Source organism: Condylostylus longicornis, unplaced genomic scaffold (assembly GCF_029603195.1).
Source record: "Condylostylus longicornis isolate FDR11 unplaced genomic scaffold, ASM2960319v2 ptg000004l, whole genome shotgun sequence".
NCBI lineage: Eukaryota > Metazoa > Arthropoda > Insecta > Diptera > Dolichopodidae > Condylostylus > Condylostylus longicornis.
The window spans coordinates 7,094,348-7,118,956 of NW_026577973.1; the positions used below are offsets into that span (position 1 = coordinate 7,094,348).

The 24,609-nt window shown below is 24.2% G+C and overlaps 1 protein-coding gene across 1 annotated transcript in view; it reads left to right on the top strand.

The window, feature by feature from the left end:
• LOC129612718 (segmentation protein cap'n'collar) overlaps window positions 1-24,064 on the top strand; it is a 110,710-nt gene extending 86,646 nt beyond the window's left edge. Inside the window, exons 5-10 of the mRNA XM_055526476.1 lie at window positions 74-529; window positions 20,926-21,060; window positions 21,163-21,372; window positions 21,499-21,595; window positions 21,675-22,843; window positions 22,937-24,064. Of these exons, the coding sequence (XP_055382451.1) occupies window positions 74-529; window positions 20,926-21,060; window positions 21,163-21,372; window positions 21,499-21,595; window positions 21,675-22,843; window positions 22,937-23,275 (2,406 nt within the window). The 3' untranslated portion in view covers window positions 23,276-24,064. The remainder of the gene's footprint in view (window positions 1-73; window positions 530-20,925; window positions 21,061-21,162; window positions 21,373-21,498; window positions 21,596-21,674; window positions 22,844-22,936) is intronic.
• Window positions 24,065-24,609: the final 545 nt, after the last annotated feature.

Below are 24,609 nucleotides of genomic sequence, written 5' to 3' on the forward strand. Positions count from 1 at the left end.
AAATTCAAAAAAACAACGAACTTTGTATTTTGTTTTTCGTTAAAATTATTCTTTTTCTTTATTTATTTAATAGGAAAATAAACGAATTCAAGAGTCTGTTTCAACATCTATTACTACTGATTTAAAAGACGAAACATCTGAGAATTTATTGTTAGCATCAGAAGAAAAAGTTGAAGAAACTTTAGTGACAACAAGTACTTCTGATATTGTTGACGACGCTAATAGTAATTTATCATCTGATGGTGATTTAAAAACTCAAAAATCAACCGATAAATCACCAGATACACCAAATTCGGAACAATCTTTACCATCACCCTTATTTGATTTTGATGATGCAAATGAATTAGAAGAAGAATTCGATATGATGATACAATCAGCAGCAGGACCATTTGGTCATCATCAACCGCCACCACATCATAGGGCATCAACAACAGCGCATCATCAATCTGCTTATGGTACAGCTATGACAAATAGTGCATTTAGGCAATCGGCTGGATTTCATCATCACCATCATCATCATCATCATCAGGTTTGTAAAAATCTATGCACACTTCAAAAATAAATTTTTTTTTAATTAAAGAAATCAAAAACGCGAAATTATAAGAATTAAAATCGTCTGCATATGCTAAACAAAGTGCTGAACGCTGTCAAACATTTGCTATGACTTTGAATTTATATTAGATAAGTTTCTATCAAAGTAGTTGCATTTTAAAAACGTTAAAATGGTTTTAAATCTTACATTTTTAATTGTGTTTCTACATTCTTTAACTCTGCCAGTTATTTCTATATACATTTTTGTCAATTCGGATGGTGTTTTAGTTTCTTACATTTATGATTTAAAATTAATGATTGTCTCTTGGTTTAATATCGATCTCAAAATGTTTGATGCACTTAAAAAGAATAACCATAGGATACACACTATATATAGTATACAATAATTCTACAATTTTATATATGCAATCAAATAATAACAAAATGGTATACATTCATGTATGTACTCTTTATATTTAATATCAGGAGAATTAAAATTAAATAAATTTTGAAAAAAAAATGCTCTGAGTACTCTTACGTCTGTGATTAAGTGTTTTCTTTTCAATAAAAATAATAAAAAAAAACTGAATAAAAAATACAAAAATTCCTCTCAACGGTTCACGAAATAATTTTTTTTAGTAAGTTTTGATTATCCATGCATATCTACATAAACAAAATATTATGAAGGTGTATAAAGGTATAAGGCATAAAGGTGTATAAACAAAACCATTTTTTTTTTGCTCTACTCAGTATATATAGGTACTTTAGGTTAGAATTAATGTCTGCATTGATGACACCATTCATCGATTGTAGACAAAAAAAAATTTTTTCTGAACCTAGTCCAAAAACTTAGTCCTACTCAAAATGTCAAGTATCGTCATAGATCACTTCAAAATGTATTCATTTTACGTCTTCAAATTTTTTTTTTTTGCTTTCTGCCTCACTTTTGATGAATTCCAGAATTAAATTTTCCAGTATTTTATAATATTATCGAACTAAAATGATGGTGAGTCAGAAAAAATAAAAAATGTTGTTTGCCTTGAAAATAAATTTTATTATAATTATTTAAAGAAAAAATTCTTTTATTAAAAAAATAAATATGTTTGAGTTATTAAAATATTAAATAAATATAGTTTCTTATATTTCGTTTGAAATTGTTTTTAATTGATAATAAATGTTACTATTATAATTTTATTTTGTCAACATTATTCAGTAGGACATTGGTTTTGGGTCTATAATTTAAGTCGAAATTTTTTCATTGAATCATAACCTCCAAACATAAATTAATAAGTAAAAAAATATATTAGCAATACATATATCGTGGTACTTACTCCTCATAGCTCTTAAAGAATTTTTTATGAATTTTCAATACTCTCTTACATTGAGATAGCAACAGCTGTGATAGCAAAAGTAGATTTAATTCTCAAATTTGTTGAATTCTTGCAATTTAATTCGCAAATTACTTGATAAGGAGAGTGTTAATTAAATTTACGTTGTTTTGCATTTCAAGTCTTTTAAAATAGGTAAAATAGGTAAAAATAAGCTTTTTCTGTTATTAAGTAGTTTGCGTTCTTATAAACTGTTATAAATATAAGAGTAAACAAGCTTCAATTAAGTGTGCTTTGTTATTAGATATTTAAGTATCAATTGTTATTTTAGTTCATTTCTTTCCAATGCGAAACTTTAAAGATTTTAAGTGATTTAGAATTTGAAAAATAAACTGTAAGAACCAGGAAGCCTAATAAAATATCTAAGCTTTAACAATCAGTAAAAATGTAAAATTTTAAGATTTTAAAATTTTGAACTTATGTATATATATGCATAATTTGTACATGATAAACCAAAAATAACACAGTCTATTAAGTAATTTATTAAATCCAAAATTACTTCGTTATCTTGTTTAGCCTCCACGACTACAGTTCTATGTGCGACTCATATACATTTTATGTTTATAATATTTTTATTTACTTTTAACCCTCAAAATTAATAAAAATTAAAAGAGGAACGAACATTTTTTTTTAAGGTGCACAAAATAAAACAAAAGGATTTGAAAGTAAACATTTATTACGGGGGTGTGAATAGTTCTAACCATATTTACCCAAAAAAAAAAAAAAAAAAACAATAATTTCTTGACATTTCTTTCTACTTAAACTAACAACTAGTTTTTTTCATTTTAAATTGCAGAACTATTCCTTCTTTTGTAAGTCAGTTTGTTTTTAAGAAACTATACAGGAAAGGTAAAATCAGGTAGCAATAACTTTTCACCGCAATATTTATTTTACTCTTTATTGAGGTTCCAAAATAAATTCCTATAATTCTTAAAAATTTCCAGTTAAATTCAATATGAAAACACAAAAAAGGTAAAGGTGAAAAAAAGGATATAAGAGAAAATCATCAGTTAAATGATGTATTTTAGCAGTTATAGAAGTTATAATTGTACTGAAAGGTTAGAATTTCGATATGTTTTATGTTCGTTTTAGGTTTTAACTTTAATTTATGGTGTAATTTGAAGAGATTAAGAGATTTATCACTAAAAAATATATGAAGACCTCAAATATTTCTTAAATTAAAACAACATAATGCAAGCGGAAGTTTTGATAGGACCATAATATTATTATATTTTTAAGTGTACAGAAACAAATTAAACTAACAAGAATGTAAAATCTATTCCTACTAAAGCATGAGAACATTATCTAAGAAATCAGATCAAAATGAAGGACCTCTTGAAAAAAATATTTCATTTTTATTATTTTTTTAGTGATATTAAAAATAAAAATTCAACTGGATTTAGTTTTTAATTTGTTAAATTTAACCTTCATTACGATTAGTGATCCAGAATGAATTTTGTTATTGTTGTTAGCTCAGAAATTTATTTACATTGAAAAACATTACGATGTTACAATTTTACTCAAACAAAGTCTGAAAATTTTTAATTTTTGGGTTTTAACTCCTTCGCGCACACAAATATAATATTTTGTTGACAGTGCAAAATTCATAGGAGGCGCATTTTTCAACTCCAAGCTAGTATTAGATCAAAAGTTTCGTATAGCGCAGCTCTTTGTTATGATTTCTATAAAGAAATATGGTTGGGTTTATGTTCAAAAATGGTTGCAAGAACATGAATGGGGTCGGTACTGTAGTTTTTCCACATCCACGCGGATTATTTTAGTTTTATCACTAATCTAGGGAATTAAATGACCTTTAGCCGAAATACGTCACTTATTTTAAAGCACATCAGGAGATTCTGGAGATATTTTTGTTATGCATTTTGTAACAATAGACAATGGACATCCAGGAAGCTATTTTTCCATGAAATTACCAAAATTTTTATGTTAAATGGAAAGGAAATGCTGCTTTTAGCTAACGACAAGGAAAATGTAGCTAAAATATAATCTTAGGAAACCGAAAAGACTATTATCAATTTAGTCTAGAGAGTTCATAGCCAACCTGGCAACAGTTCAGATTGGGCTTTAGTCATTGGGGAACCATACTGATGTATCGAAATTAGAAGTCTTAGATTTAAATTGATTTCTTAACAAAACTAGATAGCTTAGATAGTTAGATAGGAAACCTGCAATGGAATGGTCAGTAACGAACGAACGGTCGCGGAATGAGCAAAATGACATGTATTGAATCTAATTTTTTGAAAAGATACGGTTTTAACATAAAGTATTCGTATAATTTTAATTAAAATTATATGATTTAATAGCTAAAGAAATTTATTTAGAAAGTAAATAATATTAAATATCGCATGTAATTCCTTTAAAAATAATAAATGGTGACCTTTTTACAAAAAAAAAATTGTTTAATTTTGCTCTTATATGCACTATGCATATAAAATGCAATTAAAAAATTATTCGCCTTTTAAATAATAATTAACATTTGAACTTTCTAAAATTGATTGCTACCTTAATTAATTTTAAATTTAGCCTTTTTTTTCCTTCTCTTAATAATATTATTTAATATCATTATGAAAATAATTATTAATTAAATTATTAGAAATTAAAATTCTTTTTTAAATCCTGTTTCCTTTCGCTACTCATTTTTTTTTTCTTCTTTCTAATTTTCTTTACTTTTACGGAAAATACGCTTATAAAAGAAAGCACTGTAAATAAAACACTAATGACCTTATGCATATGTGCGCAATATATAAAAATGTATGTACGTGTAAAAGTGTGCAAGAAAGTACAATGAAAGAAAGATGAACACCTCTTTTCTTGTTTCTTTCTTAAAAAAAAATCTTTAATTACTTTTATATTAATTTTATAAAAACAAATAATTTTTTATTCGCTGTAATAATAATCTTCCTTGAGGTAAAGCCGCAAAAATTTATTAATTATAAAGAAAAAGAAAAATCAAATTAAACTTCAATAAAAATGATTTGCGAGCACAAAAAGTCCAACATTATTTCACATACTCTCGTAAATGCACTTGAATATTTTTTTTAAAATAATTTCTCATGTCTACACAAAATCTATATATACATATAAGTGTTGTAGAATTTTTATACACCACGCCAGTTGTTAGGAAAGTAAAAACAGTAATAATGTTTTGATCACATATTGGTGAATTTCTATTATTACAAAAAAAAAGCAGAAAAAAAGGGAAATAATATGATAGAGAGAGAAAAACAAATAATTTAGAGAAAACAAAAAATTGTTGTTATTTTTGTTGTTGTATTTGCTACTTGTACGAATAATAATTATAATTATTTAATAAAGTTTTGCTAATTACTAATTAATTGCATTATTTTTACTGTAAAAAAAGCATAAATGAATTAAACATTGCAGTGATATTATAAATTACCCTTGCACTTGGTATTACTGTGATGTTTTATTTTTTGTTTTTCTTAAATAGAAAAGGAAATAGAAAATAATTTATTTTAGCATTTCTATTAACAAACAAAAAATATAGTAGTGATTTGACATTGGGCAATCCTTATTTCTCTAATTTAATTTTTTGATTAAGAAATTTGGGTATGTTTCCTTATTGCTTATTCGAGTATGCTTCCTGACATTTTTTTCATTTAAAATTAAAGTGTTATATTGGACTCAATAAAATTCTTTTTCTTGAAAATGATTGTTGACATAGATAGATTGTCTGACTTAAGTTTAGTCTATAATAAATATAAAAAAGCAGTCGCATATCTTATTCCATCAAGTCGCATATATTGTAATCGCAATATTATTCAGTCAATATTCTAAGGAGACTAGAGTTTTATAAATGTACGGATAGGGTTGTTAAATGACCATATGACATTTTTCAACAAAGTTATAATATAATGTAAAAAAACATTGTACTTTTTTTTTTAATTTCATAAACTTACCCATTACAAAACGTATAATTAAATATTTATCTTTTCTTTATAGATAATTGCTTATGAAATTGCATTAAAATATTTTTTTACAAAACAATTCAGCAAAATTCATACAAACATTCATTGCATCAAATTTATCATAAATGATACTCGCTAGTGCCGCATAAATTGACAGCTTCTTTCAACTTTTTTCTTTTATTTATACTTACATTATAAGCTTCTTAGCAAATTTTTCTCACTTCAATATACACAATATGTACACATGTATATGTATATCATATTGAAATTTATATATATGGAATAATTATATATATACTGACATATGCATTGTAAATATAACTGAAAACTATTAAAATATAATAAATCCTTAAATTCCTTAACACCCATTTACCTTCCTTAATTGTTAAATTACAACAATAGTAACAACAATAATGAAATATGAAAAAAAAAATCAATTTTTATGTTTTTGTCCATTTATCAGTTTTCCTTGAGCAACAAAAGTGCGATAAATGCTAAACTCTGGTAGTTTTTCTTAATGACACTAAACTAATCACTTTAAAATTTTAATTCATTAATGCAGCAACAAATATGATACTAAGTTAATTTAAAAAAAAATATTATAGCAATTGCTGTTGATTGTATAAAGATTTTAAAAATTCTTTAAAATATTATTAAAAATTATTTAAATACATGGAAAATTATTAAGAAATCCTTTATATATAATATTTGTTTATCAAATGGAAAATTTAATATTCTTTATTCTTCCAATTTGCTTTCAACATAAAATATGAAATTTTCACGCTTGAATCAAACTTATTTTCTTTAATGCTTTTTTTCTGTTGAGATGTTGGGATATCCTAGGCCCCAGAGCTATTACAGTGATCTGTGAACAAATTGAAATAAACATTTTTTATTAACATTTTTATTTAATCGTGTTTTTTTTCATGTCTGTTTTATTTTAATAATACTTTTATGCAAGCAATTAACGCATTAACGAAAGTTCTTTTAACTATACACAAAAAAAAAAGAAATTGTTAATAATTACAGGTCCTCGATTTTTTAAGCCTTTTGCTGTAAATACGTAAAGGGTGATGAGTTTACATTATTTTTTATTTATTTTAATTTTTATTTTTAACATATTCTTATAGTAAACATTTAATTATTTTACTTGTGTTTATTAATATTAAACAGAATATTTTGGATGGAGTAAAAAGTAATTTCAAATTAGTTATTATCTCACACCAATTTTTTGCTAAGTTTTCGAATTTTTACATTCTTACAAGGCGGCATCACGAGTGAATTCAAATTTTCAATAGTTTATAATTGATATCAAATCTTTAATTTTACTGAATTCTTCTTTAATTCTAATTCAATTTTGCATTCAATCATGCTAATATTTACCTTTAATTTTTTACAAAATTATTATTCAAAAATCCTCCTAAGTTTATGCAAAATTCTGTAAGAATAAATTTTATTCAATAAGACATTATTTTCATTACATAAATTTCAAAAACTGGATACGGCCCATGCTCAAACCTCGAACACTTTTAAGAAGTTTATTTGTTTTTTAAGTTTCAACTCCCATATTTAAAAAAAAACGCATTCAAAAATGTTTTACTCCATTCTAATGAGAACTACAATTATGATAAAATTACAAAACATAATATAAGCATCGTATGTACACACACAGCAAAAACAAATATTTTGCAAAAGAAAAAAACTAAGCAATCAGAAACAGAAAACAATTAAGTCGAAAAATATACGAAAAAGTAACCAAAGAGAAAAAAATCATTTAATCATTAGTTTTCTTCTCATCATAAAATCATAACAAACGTAAAGCATCGAATATACTAAAAAATGTTGTAATCATTTTTTCCATGGACAATTTTGAAAAATTTTTAATATAAAAGTAAATTTTGTATGGTTTTTGGTTTGAAAATTCATTAAAGACGTAAGAAACACAGCTTACGTATAGCAATTTTAGAACATACGTTAAATCAAATCATATATAAATTTAATACAAATGCAGCGTAATGTATAAATTTTGTTTATTTAAGCATTTGAGCTACCATTTTACTCTTATTTCATATTATACCTTTACAAATTAGATTTGCAAAATCAAATTAAAATTTAAAAAGACAGTAATTTAAATAAAAGTTTAAAATATTTCACTTAAAATAAATTTAAAAAAAATTATCATTTCTTAATTTTAATTAAGCAAATTATAAGGATTACTTCTATAAAATAACTTGTAAAGTAACATACAATGCATTAGATAGTTCATGTAATACAACAGCAGTCGCCCAACGTTTTACTCTACTAAAATTAAAATTTTTGAAAATATTTATTTAAACTTGTTTTATAAAAAAAAAATATACGTGACGCATTATAGATCGTAATTATAAAATGAAATGACATTACCGAATTAAGTCGGCTGGATACGATATCCAGCAAAAAAAAGGCATCTCAGAAGTAAATGAAATTTGAGTTTAAGGCATTACACTTTCAAGCTGATTAAATTAAAATTAAAATAATTTATAATTATTTAAATGAAAATGCCGCACTTGGTTAAGCGAAAGAGAAATATTCTAAATAAAAAGTGTACATTCAAACGTGTACAAAGGATATTTCTTATTGGGCAATTATTGCTGCTTTCGCGCAAAAAATCGATAAATAGTAAATAATTTTAATTATTTTAGCAAAATTTATGACCAATTCTTTTAAAGTGATTGTACTTGAATTTAAATTTTTTGATTCTCGAAAACTTTGCCTCAGAACTTTGATTCTTTGGTTGTGCATTACTTTCGAGACTAGCTTGAATAAAAAATAGTTCTCTTGAAAAATTGTTAAAATCAATCAAAACTTTATAATATTTATAGATAAATAAGAACATTTGTTTATGCTCTTTAATCAGGTAATAAGGCTTTTAATTACGCAGTGAATATGTACATGTTTCGTGATTAATAAACTGTGTACATAATAACTATTCTCTACTAATTCAACTATTCTTTAATAATTCCTTTATTCTATGATTACAGTTGTTAAAGACTACAGCAACATCATCACACACAAAAAAAAATATTTGTATATTTATTCGATTCAATTGAATTCTCAGTTTTTCCTCTCGCTCTTGTTCACTCTTTTTTTTTTCTGTTTTGTTTTTCTATAAGATTTTAAATGGCTGGCTGGATAAACCGGGTAAATATAAACACAACAACAAAATAACATGATACTAACCTGTCACAGATTATAGGTACACAATACACATGATATTTAGTCATACACAACAAATATGTATGTATGTAATATTGTAAATTTTCATAATACATATAGGTATATAAGTAAGTAAATTTGTAAAGAAAAAAAAAACACTCCAACAAAACATTTTATAAAAATGAACATAAAAATAAAACAGAAGAAAAAAAACTGGAAAAACAGAAAAAATTAATAACAAATCCTAGAGATTTTTCAATGTATTCGCTCAGTTGATTTTAGTTTAAGATTGAACGGCGGCGGCGCGAGTTTACAATCAAGTCATTTTTTTTTTTATTCATGCGATCGTAAATGATTTTTCGATATTTATCTCGACATCAAATTTATGTGTTATTCTTTTTTGTTTTTTCTTAATTTTTCTTTCCAATTATATTATAGATTTCCTTAAGGGGATTTTGTACACGTTTCTTAAATCTAATATCAAACTAATTTACATAAATTGAATTTTGAAATTATTTCATAAATTATTATCAGATTATTTAAGAAATTTATAGAAAAAAAAACTAAAGTGTTGCTTTAACAATATAAATTTGACAAAAAATATCGGCATTAATTCTTATAATGCTATAGAAAGAAAAAAATTCAGTAACACACAAAAGTAAATTGAAAATATTACAGAAAAAAAGTTTCCCGCTTAAATCTTTTGATTTAAATCTAATGTGGTGCTAAGTGCTAAAACGAAATAATGTCACGTGCCTCTAAATTACAAAAAAAAATTGGTTTTAAATAATTAATTAGGCGATTCATAATAATAAATAAATAACTGAAGTAAAATAAAAGATTTGGCAAAAAAATATATTAAACTAAAGGAGTTTGTAGGAAAAAATTTAAATAAATTAATGTAAAAGCAATTAGGACACAAAATTAAGGTAAATTAAATTAAATTATTAAAATATTCTGCAAAAATATATTTCCCCATAAGAACACAGAGAAGAACATAAATGTAAACGAATTACACATTCTACTTACATAGAAACAATAGACATCGAACGAACCAATTTGCTGGAATTTGTATGATAACAACATTACGATTGCTATATGAATGGTCAGAATAGAAAATGTATGTTAAAAAATTGTGCTAAGTACAACAAGATTTTCATAGTTGTAATTCTTTTGAATACATACCTACATACACTTTTCTTGAGAACATGCAAATATGATAGTTATTTCTACGTTTAACAATAACGTAAAACTTTAAAAATATATTTTTTAAACTAACAACGTAACAAGTTTCCTTAACTTAAACATAATTTTTCACCCATCAATATTTTAATATACCCGAATTTTTTCTACACAAAATTATGTACATATTATGGCATAAATAACCATAATTATTAGCACACAATTTCAACCTTTATAATTTAGTTTTGAAATTTTAATAGCTGGCTTAAGAATTGCTTAAGAAGTACTCAAACTTAACTCAAAGAATTTTTTAAGTGTACTAAATTTTTATCTGAAAAAATTCTAAAATATTGTTCTTTTTTTTTAATTTTGGAATACAGTATTCGTATAGAGTATTCGAAAAAATTTTTACTTGCTAAGTTTTCGAGATTTCTTATTTTTAATAGTGCGGCATTGTATAATCGCATTCTATCAAAATTTAGTTTAACTATGCAAGATTAACTCGAATTGGTTCATTACAAACACTTACACCTTGTTTTCCAAAATATAAATTTATTGAATATATGCAATTTATCATAAATGTGTGCTTGTATATTCTATATGTGCGGCATTTTTCTTATTTCATATTTATGAGAGAAAAATATTTTTAACTACTTAATTTTTACCATGTGCGTTGTTTCTTTTTTCTTTTATTCTCAAAAAGAATTTCATTATTTTTTTTTCTTCAATTTTTGTTTTACATTTATAACGTAGTAACCACAATTTATTATTAATTTTTAAAAAAGTATAACTTAAAAACTTTAAACAGTAACAAAAGTTAAAGTTTCTATTTCGAGTCTAAATCACATATTCTTTAGTAACGATATTAATTATTATTAGCAAATGCCAACGTTAAGACACGAGGAGTAAAATAAGAAACACAAATCACAAGTATATGTGTATATAGAGACACAACAAAAGTCATAATAATAACAAAAATAATTTTTTGATTGATTATTTACCTTAACCTTGAAGGCCTTGAAAATCTTTGTAGAGATTTTGTTTTATTTTTTACCATAATTTTTTTTCGTTTAATTTTTTTTTTATTTTTCATTTCTTAAAGAGTTGATTACAAACAATTAAACTTACATACATATACATTATTACTGTAGTGTGTAAAAAAAAGTAAAATATTTTTAACTCTTTTTTTTTTTTTAATTCTCAAATCAATTTGAATAAAAATTGTTCTTTTTAATTTTTATTTTTTGTTTTTTTTTATTAATTATCGAATTATTTTTGCGATTTAAAATAACATCTATAAAATGTACAGTAGAACCTCGTTGCATTCTTTGTATTTGAAAAAAGAACATATAACTGATAAATTCTCTTATAAAATAAGAGAGATGTCTTCCTCACCATATTTTGTTTTTAGTACATTTTTACTGAAAAATTGAAAAAAAAGTTCTTATTGCTTTCACTCTACCGCGTCCATTCATTCGTACCTCTGCTTACGAAATTTCTGCACACTTAACAAAACTTAATATGGTACTGTGCATCTTTGCGAGAAACCTATTTCCTAGTGTCTATAAATTTATTGTAATTGAAATTAAAAATTTAATTGACTTGACAATTTACCACAACGAAATCATGAATATTCTTGAAATTCTGCAAACGAAGAAATAAAGAGATTAGCTTCTTCTACTGCAGAACGACATATATTAATATTATACAATTAAATATAAAATTGCTTATTTTAAAATGGTTATGTCGAATTTTCGAAATAAGAATTTAACACTTATAGAAATTAATAAATAGTTTTGTCGGAATATTTTTTTCCGCCTCCATTCCCTTCTAATTAAAAACTGTTAATAAGTCTCATAAAAGGTTCAATTCAATAATTCAATTGTAAAGTATGCAATAAATTTGCATGCACATAATATGATTTTGGTATATTAATGAAACGATGGTGTAAAAAAAAACGTATTTTAAATTTTTCAAGGGAAATGTGCTACTTTTTAGCACATTTGGTTTCGTTTTAATCAGTTGCCTTGTCTGCTGCCTAATATGAAACCGCTTCCATCTAAACAACTTACTGTTTTAATATTGAATTTTAAGCAATTATAAATCAATCATTTTTTAACAGGTTCAATTGAAATTTTTTACTTATTTATTAATAATATTATTTTATTTTAGTGCATCAATTCGTTGAATATATTCAATAGGGTATTATAATTAACAAAAATTTTAAATTCGATGCCAAATTTGGGTTTTACTGTGCAAATTTATTATAGAACGCTTCAATGTTTTAAAAAAAATTATAATTACTACTATTTAAAATTAAATTTTTTTTTTTATTACATTTTTATAAAAATCATTAGAAAAAGGTGAGGGATAACTTTAATTACTGCGATACGAATATCTAAGCAAACAACCCAATGTACATAAATTATAAATATTCACATATTATGTATATATGTATGAATTCTACTTATATGCGAAAAATTTTCAATCTGTTGGTTTTCCTTACCTATTTTGAATATAGAATATTTAGTAATTAACTGGTACTTGTTAAATATTATAAAAGAAATCAATTAAAAATCAATAAAATGAATGAAAGTGATAAGAATTTGATTAATTTATTGTAATTATTTTTATATTTACATACGTTGCACCTTAACGTTAAGAGAAGGTTAAAAACAAAAATTTTATTAATAATTTACAAATATTTTATAAAGCAGGGAAATCCCAAAATCATGTACACGTAAATGTAAATTTGTTTTCTGTTTATGACATTATAAAATTAAGTGAAATTGGAAATTTTTCAAATCTTTAATCTAAAATTACATTTTATCATCCTAGTTATGTCAATAATAATATTTAGTAATATAAAATAAGCTTTGAGAACTAGTTTAAAATTACAATGTTCTTTTATATATTAAATATGCTCTATATATTTAAAGAAACTATTGTAGAATGATTCCCGATATAGTTTTTTATCAGCTTGTTTCAGCTGCATTGTTTCTTTCTTAAAAGAAAATTCGCATAACTTGAAATTAGTAGAGCTTTTTAATATTCTTATTATAATATGTGTATCGTAGGAATGAGGCAATAATAAGACTTCCCGACCATTCTAATTCAGCTTGTTTTGCTCTTAGTGGTCTATACTTTCTGGTGATTTAAATTAATGGCTAATGTATTATAAGTTTGTGTTGTAACTCATCTTTTGTTAGCTTTTTTCCCCATAGAAATTAACTGCATAGTATACCGTATCTCTCTAGCCAAACTATTTATCTCTCTTTCTAATACCTTTCCTAATTAAATTATGACTATTTTGCTGGGCAATCCCATAGCCACATTTCATATCTCTAAATGAGGATTGTTTTGCTTTTCGATAGTTTGCATGATGGTTAAAATAAGAAACCCTATATATCTGTAAGAGTTTATAATTTAAAAATTTTGTAATCACTTAAAACATCTCACATGGTTCTAAAAATCGAGCATTAGTTTAAAATTCTTATATTAAAAACTATCGTTTAACAAAATTGAATACTTAATATTAATTTAATATATCAGTGATGGTACATAAAAACTTCATTTACAAACTTTAAAGGGTCATCCCTTTTTGAAGAGAATTGCGGATTACTATTAAATTTCAGGTAATCTTAACGAATTAATAAATATACTTATATAGAATAAAGGGAGCTAAGAAGCGTTTATTTTTGCAATAAAATCAAATTTCAGTTTCTTATTTGACTTTATTCTTAACAAAAAAATTTTTCTATTACTAAAATTTTCTTATTGTTTCTTGAATCTTTTCTTATTGTTTTAGATTCAATCGGCTCAAAATTTTCTAAATTTAATATAATTTGATGAACAGTTGTCGGCCTTTTAATCAATGTACATGTATAAAATTTTATATAAAATATCTACTTTATATTATAAAATTAATATTTATAACTTTTGCTAATTTTATTCAACTAACTAATCAAATGAAAAATAATATACTTATTACTGTTATATAACAGTTTTCATTAAAAGAAATATATAAAAATGAAAAAAGATAACGTTATAAATTAAAATTTCAAAAAAAAAAAATAATATTTTTTTTATATTTTGAGATTGAATTTATAAAAATTATAAATTAACTCGTCTAAATTCAATTAGTAGACCAATTTGATATGGCAGCTATATAAGAAAAATAAATATGCAAAAATAATGTTAATGAACTTAACAACACATTTTACGTCTCTATTATCATATAATTTTAAAATTTAAATTAAATAAAGGCATAGCATTTTAAGTAAGATGCTTGCATAACAAACCAACAACTTTTGTAATAGATTTAATTCAATAGTTGGGTAATTTAAAAGTAAAATCTGCTTAAAATTTTTATATATGAACCAACGGGAGTTAAAATTCAATGTATTTTTAATATTCGTTATTTTTTTATAAATATTCGAATTTTTTATTAATTAAATTTACATGAAAAACTTTTACTGTCTCTTTTATTTGATAAACAACTGTTTTAATTTTAATACATTAATTTTTAAATACTATTTAGAATTCGAGAAAGCCTTTTAACTTAAATTAAATATTTCTAGACGAAAGCAATGTGAACATTCTTAAAATTAATTTTATTATAAGAGTTTAAGATTATCTTCTAAACATAAAGTGTTGCTTTATAAATTAGAAATTTATTGACAAACAATACATACTTTGGGCACATTTATTAAAAGAAATCCATATAGAATTAAGGTTTCGATTCCAAATATATTTTAATAATTACATTAAGATGACGCAATGTATACATATATTTTGTTCCTATTTTAACTTCCTCTAAGTCTTAAGTTTAATATAAAATGTAATTGAAAATTTTAATTAGAAAATATTCAATTCTAATATAGGAAACTCTATGGAAAAAAGTATTAATTATAAACAACATAGAGAAAATTTCTATATATTAAAAAATTAAGTGATCCATCCCCGCCCTCTTTAGAACAAATCAAGGCCAATTCTTTGAACTTGTACTCACATTGAAAAATTGTTATGATATAAAAAAAAATGGCAAAAAAATTACATAAATAATATAAACAATTTCCTTTTATTTTTTTAAAACAAAATATAAAATTTTTTTTTTTGGTCACAATAATAATTTTAGAGCTATGTTATTAATTTTTAGCTTTAACAAAGCGTATAACTTTTGTAAATAATAGTAAAAATTTATATAAAAATAAAATGTACTTATATAGAAAATTTCATTTTCATTTTAACAATTTTTAATCATATCTCTAGTTTAGCAGCTTAGCTAACTATAAAATACATTGTTGTTACTATCATTGTTCGAAAATAAGGGAATTGCGTGCAAATAAAATGATTATAGGGCGTATACACACATTTTCATTTATTTTTCGTTTTCATTTTCATTAACTTTGACCATATTCTATTATTATTTTAAAATTATATTAATATTAAAAAATTGTTATATTGTTTATGCACAATATTACGAGAAACTGAAAATTAAATTTGAATTTTTGAAAAAATAAATATTTTGTGTTTTAACATTTGCTTATTATGTATTCGTTTTAAATAATATGTGATGACATTTTCTAATACGTTAAATATTCTACCTATATAATTATATTTAGAAAAGAATTTTTATTTTTATTATTATTAAATATTGTTTGCTTATTTAACAATAATTAATAATATTATATTCATATTTCATGGTTAGAATTGCAAAGAATTCTCTAAATACAAATTTAACATATGTACGTTATAATGTGCACGTTTTAATATGTGATTTAAATACATGTACAGGGTATTACTTTTAATTTTTCTATCATTTCTATCACAAAAACTAAAACATTACAAAGAACTCATTCAAATAACAAAAAATGTATATACTTATGTAAAAGCATATTTAGGTACAATGATAGGTTTTTAAGCGTTTGAACTTGAAAAATTATAATCTCGAAATATACGATAAAATTAAATCATCATAACGGAGGTAAAGTTTACGTTAGTAAACAAAAGAAATTTCCACACGGTTGTCAAAATAATAAAATGGTCGACAAAATTAACCATTTTCTGAAATCCGCTTTTTTTTAATATTGCCTTTTTTTTTCTAGACCATAAATTGTAAGGGCCTAAAATCTTACTATGTAGCTTTAACATACTAAAAAATATTTAACTTCGGAAATTTTTTTCACTTCCATTGCCGCCGCTCAAGTTTGTAAAATTAGCATTTTCGCCATCTTATATTTCCGAAACTGCATAAGCTTTTCTACATTTCTATAAAAGCAAAAAACTAGAAGGCAATTTCGAAACCATCAAAGAAATATAATATTATTTGTTTCAACTCACGCAATTAACTCCAGAATCCAATCAATATATCAGCGTGTTTTTCAATTCTTTTTTTTCATCCTAAATTTATGCAATAATTTCAAATATTTTAGTACATCAATTTTAAAATACATAGATCTCATTTATTGAAGAGAAAATTGCTACTTCATAATCGCTTATTTTTACCCAACTTTATTAAATATTCTAAATTCAACTGCAAAATCAAATATTATGACGTATGTGTTTTTACTTTTTATTTCAAAACAGAATTTGTTATCAAAATGTAAAAATCTAATTTAATCTAAACTGATTTACATAAAATATTATTTTGCAGTATATATTTTTAATTAACTTTTTGCCCGATTCGATTAAATATAATTGAGTTTCAAAGCAAAGCATTAAGCTAAAATATTTTTTTAGCAAGAATAACCCGATTTTCTATGTCAAATTACAGGTAGTTATTTTAATACACATCTTTTGAAAAAAGAATACAACTAAATATAACATTAAGATTTTATACTCTTAAAAATTATCCTTAATTAACGTTTAAGTGCAAATTGCAAATTTATATATATATATATATATATGCATATATATATGTACATGTTGCCCTACACAGTACAAAGGATAAAAAGTTTACTATAATTTTTTCAATAAATTTTATTAAAAATTCTTTCACAATATTTCAACAGTGTCTCTTAGAGTTTTTTTTAAAAGAATTTTAATTATTTTTCTATATATACATATATACAAATAAATATTCTAAATGCCATAATATTGATAATTAAAGTGCAAGATTCAACGAAAACTTGTTTTCTTATATATGCTTAATTTTATATGATTTCATTGAAAAATTGTTCTTAATTATTTGAATAATAAAATAATTTAGACACTAGAAATACTACATTATTGTTTATGGTATATGTATGCATATATATGTATAATTAAGCAATCATGTCATTTGAATTTATAAATGAATCAATTAATTATAATCCTTTAATGATTGTAACGAAAATTACATAAGTTAGACAAAAAAAGTAGTTATATTTTTTTTTTTGTTTCAAATCTACAATCGACACATCAATCAAATTTGTTTGAAATGAACTTGAAATTTTTTGTAATCATACATATTTACATAATATTTATGTAGGTACTACTAGTTAGGAGCATTTTCTGTTAATAATTTATTTCTAACTTTAAATGGTTGTCATTTTTATTGACATAATATTCAAGATATTTTAATGAGCAAAAATTAAAAAAAAAAAACTATTATTAAATTTAGAATGTTTCTATAAATTTCAAACAGTACAATGTTATACATATACTTAGTCGATCTTATAATAAAAGAAAAAATTCTTTAACTTTAAAAATTTCGAATTTTCATACATGGCTTAACTTAATTGAAGAATATTAAGATTATCACCTACTCGTAAGATATTCATATTAGTCCTATTTTTCTTGATAATAATAAATGCAGTATGACTTATATTACAATTTTTTCTTAACATTCGTCTGTGGATTGATCAGTTTTAGTCATAGTAAAAATTGTTGTATTAACTTAGGAGAAGCAACTATGGACCATACGTGAACTACTCCTTTACAAACTTATCATTTTTGAAAAACTTTAATAATTTTCATAATTCCTATTTTTTAATCCATTATAAGTTTGTTACTTTGACGTCATACAACTTTAACTATGTACATATATGAACTAATTTTGCAAGCATTATTTATGTTCAATTTATGATGTAATTATGTTCAATTATGATTAGGTTAGTTGGTACAGACATGTAAAATTAGATTTAAAAATCTTATTTTAAATTTTACAAATATTCAATGCATTCGCTGCCGAGGGCTTTTTTTCATTTTGTCCCCAGCTGTCATTTCTCAACTTTTATCTTGTTTTATAAATTATGAAGTAAAATTCTAAAAAGAACTACAAAGGACCTGTAGAACTTATTCTAGAATATAATCATCATCATCATCTGAAAAATCGTTGTCACTTGATGAGTCACCATTTTTTTATCAAAAATCAACTAAAATTAATGTTACAACTCCATCAATTGAACACGAATAAATTTAATTTGCTTGAATAATACCTTAATGTACACAAAATTTACAGGAAATTCCTTAAAAATAAACAAAAATAGAAATTCGAGACTCAAACAACCTTTAATCTCGAAAAACTGAGCACTACTAAATTTTATAAAATTCCATTCCAAAATTGCATAAAATTCCATTCCAGAACAAAATAAATTTTCGGGATTTTCCGTTTATGCTCGAACTAAAAAAATTTTCTTTCAAGTAAAATGAACTTATTCCTGTGCCAAAGTATACAAAAATAAATTAATTTAGCTGTGCCATATTGATTTTAAATAGAAGTAACATTCCCGGTTTTAACTACGAGATATCTCGTAGTGGTATATTTTAAGAACATTTTACTACGAGATATCTCGTGTCTGGCAGTGAATGGGTTAAAAAGACAACCATGCCCCGAACTTCACATATTTCAGTATGAAAAACTAAAACCAATGTTATTTAATTGCATCTAAATTCTGAATATTCTTAGTGCATTATTTTTCTTTGCACAGTTATGCCAGTATTAATTATAAAAGAAAAAATTGAAAACAAAACTTTACAATTATTTATAAATATTATGGAAAATAATTTTCTTTTAAAATTTAAATCGTAATTAATGAATTTTGCATAAAACTAAATTGACACATGAAACATGTTTATTAATTGTTAATTTTTTACTCATTAGTTAATCATAGGTCTTCAAATAGATTTTTATGTCTCATTCTAAATGTTCGATCTATACAATGTTTGATTACAACACAGTCTGATGATAAAATAAAATCCATTTTATTTGTCTATAAATATTATATATATACATATGTATGTAAAGATTCTGTTATACATTTAATATATACATTACATCATTATATGTTATATAAAAATAATAATATAAAATATATTAATTTTTATTTTTTAATTTTTTTTCAATTATTATAAAATGAGTACCATTAAAAGGTTACAGAAGGTGAATAAAAACTCGGCGTAACTTTTACACGCTTTAGAACTGTTACATTGTTTTATTTCTCATTTCTTTGTTTTTATTTTTTTTATTCTTCTTGTTCCTTGATTGACATTCAATATATGTATTATTTTATAAAAAATAACAACTATTAAAAAATATAAACTTTATTATAACAAATATCGACCAGACCAGTGAAGAAAAACTTGTAAATGACTCTCATTAGAAAAGATTATTAAAATAGCAAAAAAAAAAAAAAAAACAAAAATTAATAGCAAACTTAGTATTCTAATAAACTTCAAATTGACATTCTAATTTGTCTAAAATACAAAATAATTAACATGTCAAATTCAAAATGTAAACATTAAAAAATTAGAAAGGAAAAAATTTAAAATATATAGCTACGTTTAAAATAACATTGCAGTGCGACTTGCCTAATTATAAATAATATTGTGTTTTTAATTATTATGTACTTAGTTAGGTAAATTCAAAAAATTAATATATACATTATGTAAATAACACGTTATCTTCCGTAAAATAAAATGTTCTTAAATTTTAACTATATTCTACAACATTTTAAAATAAATAGATTTACAGTCCTTGAAAAATATAGCAGAGATATTCAATAATTATTAATTTTATGACAATCTAATAATAAATTTTAAACTTGGGTCCTAATTTTCTTACAATTTATATACCTACAAAACAAGGGTACAAATATTGCATTTACCCAAAAAATGAAATTCAATTAAAAATTAAGAATATATTCGCATTAAGATTTTCAATAAAAATTTTAATAATTAAATCTGGTTAGTCAGTTTTTTATGTAATAACATTTAAATTTAAGATTCATTTGATTTAAAATTCATTCTTAAGACACTGAAAGAATAATATCGAAACAGACATTTAAGTTGTTTTTATTTATTATATATGTACATATTTTCAATTGATTTAATCTCGTATGTCAGAAATAATAAAAAAAGACACAGCAAGCTTTTTAAAGTAGCTTTCATAAGTGTGTGTCAACTTGTCAAAAGGAGTTTTTGAATATAAACGAGTTTAAAAATTTTTGTTCTGATTTATTTTAGTAAGTTCTTTATTTAAAATGTTTGATGATCTCAATATTTTTCCGGCCGGGACGTTTACTGCTGGCAGTAAACATAACTAGCTAAAAGATACATAGAACTTTTTTAATTATACTTTTTTTATGTTTAAAACGATATGAACATGCGTTTACTACAAGTTTTAACATACATATGTATTGGAACAAACATCAATAGTTACTTACATGTTAGTATTTAATTTTTTCTTTTCTTTGTTACAGTCAAGAGTACCTCCATTAAGCCGAGGTGTATCAATGGAGCAAAGGCTCCAAGATATAGCTAGTTTGTTCAATCCGATGGGAGTTGGCGTTGGAGAAATGGCACCATATTCTCATTATCCAAGTCCTTATTATCAAGTAAGTCAATTTTCACTAATATTTTTATAATTCTTAATTAACTCATACATATGTATGTACCTGTTAATTTTTCTCAAATAATTAATCATTTTACAAAATTAGAGTGGCCCTCCAATGCAACATGGACAATTTCCACATCATCCAGTTCTACATAATTCATCATTAGCAGCTGAACTTGGTGGACCACAACCCCATTATGGTCATAATTTGGGTTCCGCTGTAACATCGAGTATGCATTTGACAAATGCTAGTCATGAAAATGATGCAAGTGGAACAGCATATAAAATGGAACACGACATGATGTACTATTCGGTTAGTGAAATTTTAATAAAACAAAATTACATATATATACATGCTTAAATTGAAAAATTAAAAATACATCAAATCTTTACATGAACAAATCTATGTACATATTATATTCAATTATTACTTTTTTAGAACACGTCATCAGAATTAAATCATACAGCAGATGGTTTTATTAATTCAATCTTAAATGATGAAGATTTACAATTAATGGACATGGGAGTAAATGAAGGTAATTGCAATTTATCTTAAATAAATTTAATAAGTTAAATTTTGTAATTTGTAATGTTCACAAAATATTTTTTCTATAGGTTTTTGTTCGATGAGAATGGTCGACAGTAATGCTACGAGTAATAATTCATCAGCTTTAGGTTCGACAAGTGGTCATTCAAGCCAGTTGCATTCATCACAGTTACCAAATCATTTACGGAATGCTGGAATGCATAATAATGACGGAAATATTGTTGGCACATCTTTAGGAAGTGATGGTATGGGTTCAACGGGTGATCGTTTAGATGCTTCAAGTGACAGTGCTGTCAGTTCAATGGGTTCAGAGCGTGTACCTTCACTTTCTGATGGAGAATGGGGTGAAGGAAGCGATTCTGCTCAAGATTATCATCAAGGAAAATATGGTAGTGCTGCCACTAATACCGGAACTGGAACCAGACCACATGATTACAGTTATAGTAGAGATTCCGCTCGCCAGCCACCGGTAGCACAGAAAAAACATCAAATGTACGGAAAACGTTATTTCCAAGATCAACCAGCCACTGCAAATTTACCAACTATACCACATGCATCCAGTGCTGTTATACCACCACCTCATACGGTTGATCATATGACAGCTGGTTCAATCAAATATGAATATGACCCATATACGGGACTTCATTCAACTGCTTCAACAGGCATCGCAAGTAATAATATGGAAGGTGCTGTTGGACCATTGATTGGCAAAGAACATCATATGGCAAATGTTGATTTTAAATATGGATGGGGTGGTTTAGATTTTCCAACTCGTACACCACGTACACCACATGAAATTATTAGTCACAATCATACATATACTCTGCCACAAGGCAGCGGTTCTACACCACGTCCGCAATTACGTGATAAAAAATCTAAAAAAGCTGAAGAAGAACACTTGACACGTGATGAAAAACGTGCACGGTCCCTTAATATACCAATACCAGTTCATGAAATAATTAATTTGCCAATGGATGAATTTAATGAGCGCTTGTCAAAATATGATTTAACAGAAAGTCAGTTATCATTGATCAGAGATATAAGACGTCGTGGTAAAAATAAAGTTGCAGCACAAAATTGTAGAAAACGAAAACTAGATCAAATTTTATCACTAGAAGATGAAGTAAAAGAAGTTAGAAGGAAAAAAGAACAATATTATTCAGAAAGAGATATGTTGGTAACCGAACGAAATAGAGTTTCAAACAAATTTGCAGCCTTACACAGACATATATTCCAAGTAAGTTATACATTTACGTTTGCAATTTATAATTTTTTAAATCCTTATTTTATTTATAATTTCTTCTATCTCTCTTTATTTTCTTTTTATAAGTATCTTCGTGATCCAGATGGTAATCCATGTTCTCCGAATGAGTACAGTTTGCAACAAGCTGCAGATGGCTCTGTTTATTTAATACGAAGAGATACAAATAAACCAGTTGAAACAAATACAAATATATCAAATAATGCAACAGCAGTTGTTACAGCTGCTACAACAAATGCTTTTGATGCAAATGGTGCAATTGGCGGAAATTCTGCTGGCGCCAATGTTTCTGGTATCATATCAACAAGTAATAGTCATCATTATCATCCACATCACCATCATTCAACACATCATTCATCGCAACAGAGACCTTCACCATCATCATCACAGCATCATCAGAAAGAATGAGAATCACTGTTTTATTCTGCTTTTGGTTTTGAGTTTTTGGCATTTTAATAAAACAAAAAATTTTTTAAAATGCTATAATTTTATTTCTTTACTTTTTAGTTCTTGTTAAATTTTGTTAATATTATTTTTTTTTTATTTCTTATACCATTTTAAGTTACATAAATTTAAAATTATTTTTTTTTCTGAATGAATTAATAATTTTCATTAAATATCTGTGTTATAAAATTGATACTTGGAGATTTATTTTAATATTTGATTGTGAAATAAGATAGTATTGCTTTGCAAAAAAAAAAAAAAAGAAAATGATAAAAAACAACAAAAAAATTTTTCAAATTTAAGAACTCAAAAATGTTTATAAAAATTAAAATTATTTATAGATGTATTTGGTAGTAAAATAATAATAGATTGTTTGCATGCTTTAAGAAATTGCTTACATTCTTGTTTCCTACCATAATTATTATAATTATAATTAACAACTACTATAAAATAATTAAATTTTTAATAAATTCAAAGCTGATTTTTCTTGTTGGATTTATTTTTTCTAATTTTAATTTTTAATATTGCATACTTGAAGTTTTATACATTTTTTTATTATAATACTTGATTGAATTTAATTTTCTCAATTAAAGATAACAAATTTGTATTTTTTAATACAAAACTTAAATATATCAAAATAAAATTTTAATGTTACTCATGTTGAGTTCAAAAATTTACATCAAATTTATTGTTTTTATAAGATTGTTTATAAATTTAAATTCATTTTTATTAATAACCAAGAAAAAATATCAAAGCAAAATTTAAAATGAAATTATTTTAAAAATCATCTTTTTTTTATATTATAATAAATATTTTACTTTAAATAAGAATTTTTGAAAACTTTTCATCACATTATACTTGATTTCACTTAAAATCTTAGTAGTTTTTCAAAATTTTGTTTTCGTTTGAACGAATTTACATAAGCTAATAATGAGCTAATAATAAACTTTATAAAGGATCTAATACTTAAAAAGTTTTAGTGTATAACAAATCGTCCCTAAACTATTAAATAAATACGAAAATTTTTTAAAATAGTTTTTTTTCTAAATTTTAAAATATTAAAAATTTTATTAACTTTCAATCACTCAAATACGAAATTTATAAAAAAAAAACAAAAATGCCTTTATAAATTAAAAAAAAAATAAAATATATATGCATGCAGTACAAGTATATTTTCTGCATTCCTAAAATGATTTCATTCTAATTTCCATAGTTTGTAATTTAATAAATTTTAAACTTTTCAAAAATCATAACAATTACATATTATTTTATCTTCGAACATAGTTTCACTGAAACAG